At 28.5% G+C, this 410-nt stretch overlaps 1 protein-coding gene across 2 annotated transcripts in view; it reads left to right on the top strand.

The window, feature by feature from the left end:
* Positions 1-410, top strand: part of LOC119586283 (protein O-mannosyl-transferase 2-like) — a gene marked incomplete in the record, with an annotated part of 13,418 nt that overhangs the window by 5,533 nt on the left and 7,475 nt on the right. For both annotated transcript variants that reach the window (XM_037934989.1, XM_037934988.1), the window contains 1 exon segment: positions 152-260. In XM_037934989.1, the coding sequence (XP_037790917.1) occupies positions 152-260 (109 nt within the window).

Raw genomic sequence — 410 nt, forward strand, 5'->3', positions numbered from 1 at the left:
CAGTTTGGAGTTAAGTGGTGAATAGTATTGTTTATATGAGAAGAAAATTTTGTAGGTATATTATTTAAGAAAAGTGTTTGTTACATTTTCCTGCTATAATTGTGGAGTTTATAGTATTTTTTGCTAAATATTATAATTCATAATTTTGCAGATATTGGTTTACTGACACTAAATCAGTACATTTTACTGGATCCAATTCTGCTTTTCTTCATCATGGGATCTGTAATGGGTATGATGAAATTCCTTAACCAGCGTGACAGGTATGTGTTACAAGCAAATTCTTTGTAGTTATTCTTTTGAACCTCTTTATTCAGATACCTTAATATTCTTTTATCAAAATTATTTATTTCCCTGTGTCAGTCTAGATATTTTGATTAAGGAATTCGAAAATCTGTATAGCCATTGATAAT

The sequence above is a fragment of the Penaeus monodon genome, chromosome 21 (assembly GCF_015228065.2).
Source record: "Penaeus monodon isolate SGIC_2016 chromosome 21, NSTDA_Pmon_1, whole genome shotgun sequence".
NCBI classification, from domain to species: Eukaryota; Metazoa; Arthropoda; class Malacostraca; order Decapoda; family Penaeidae; genus Penaeus; species Penaeus monodon.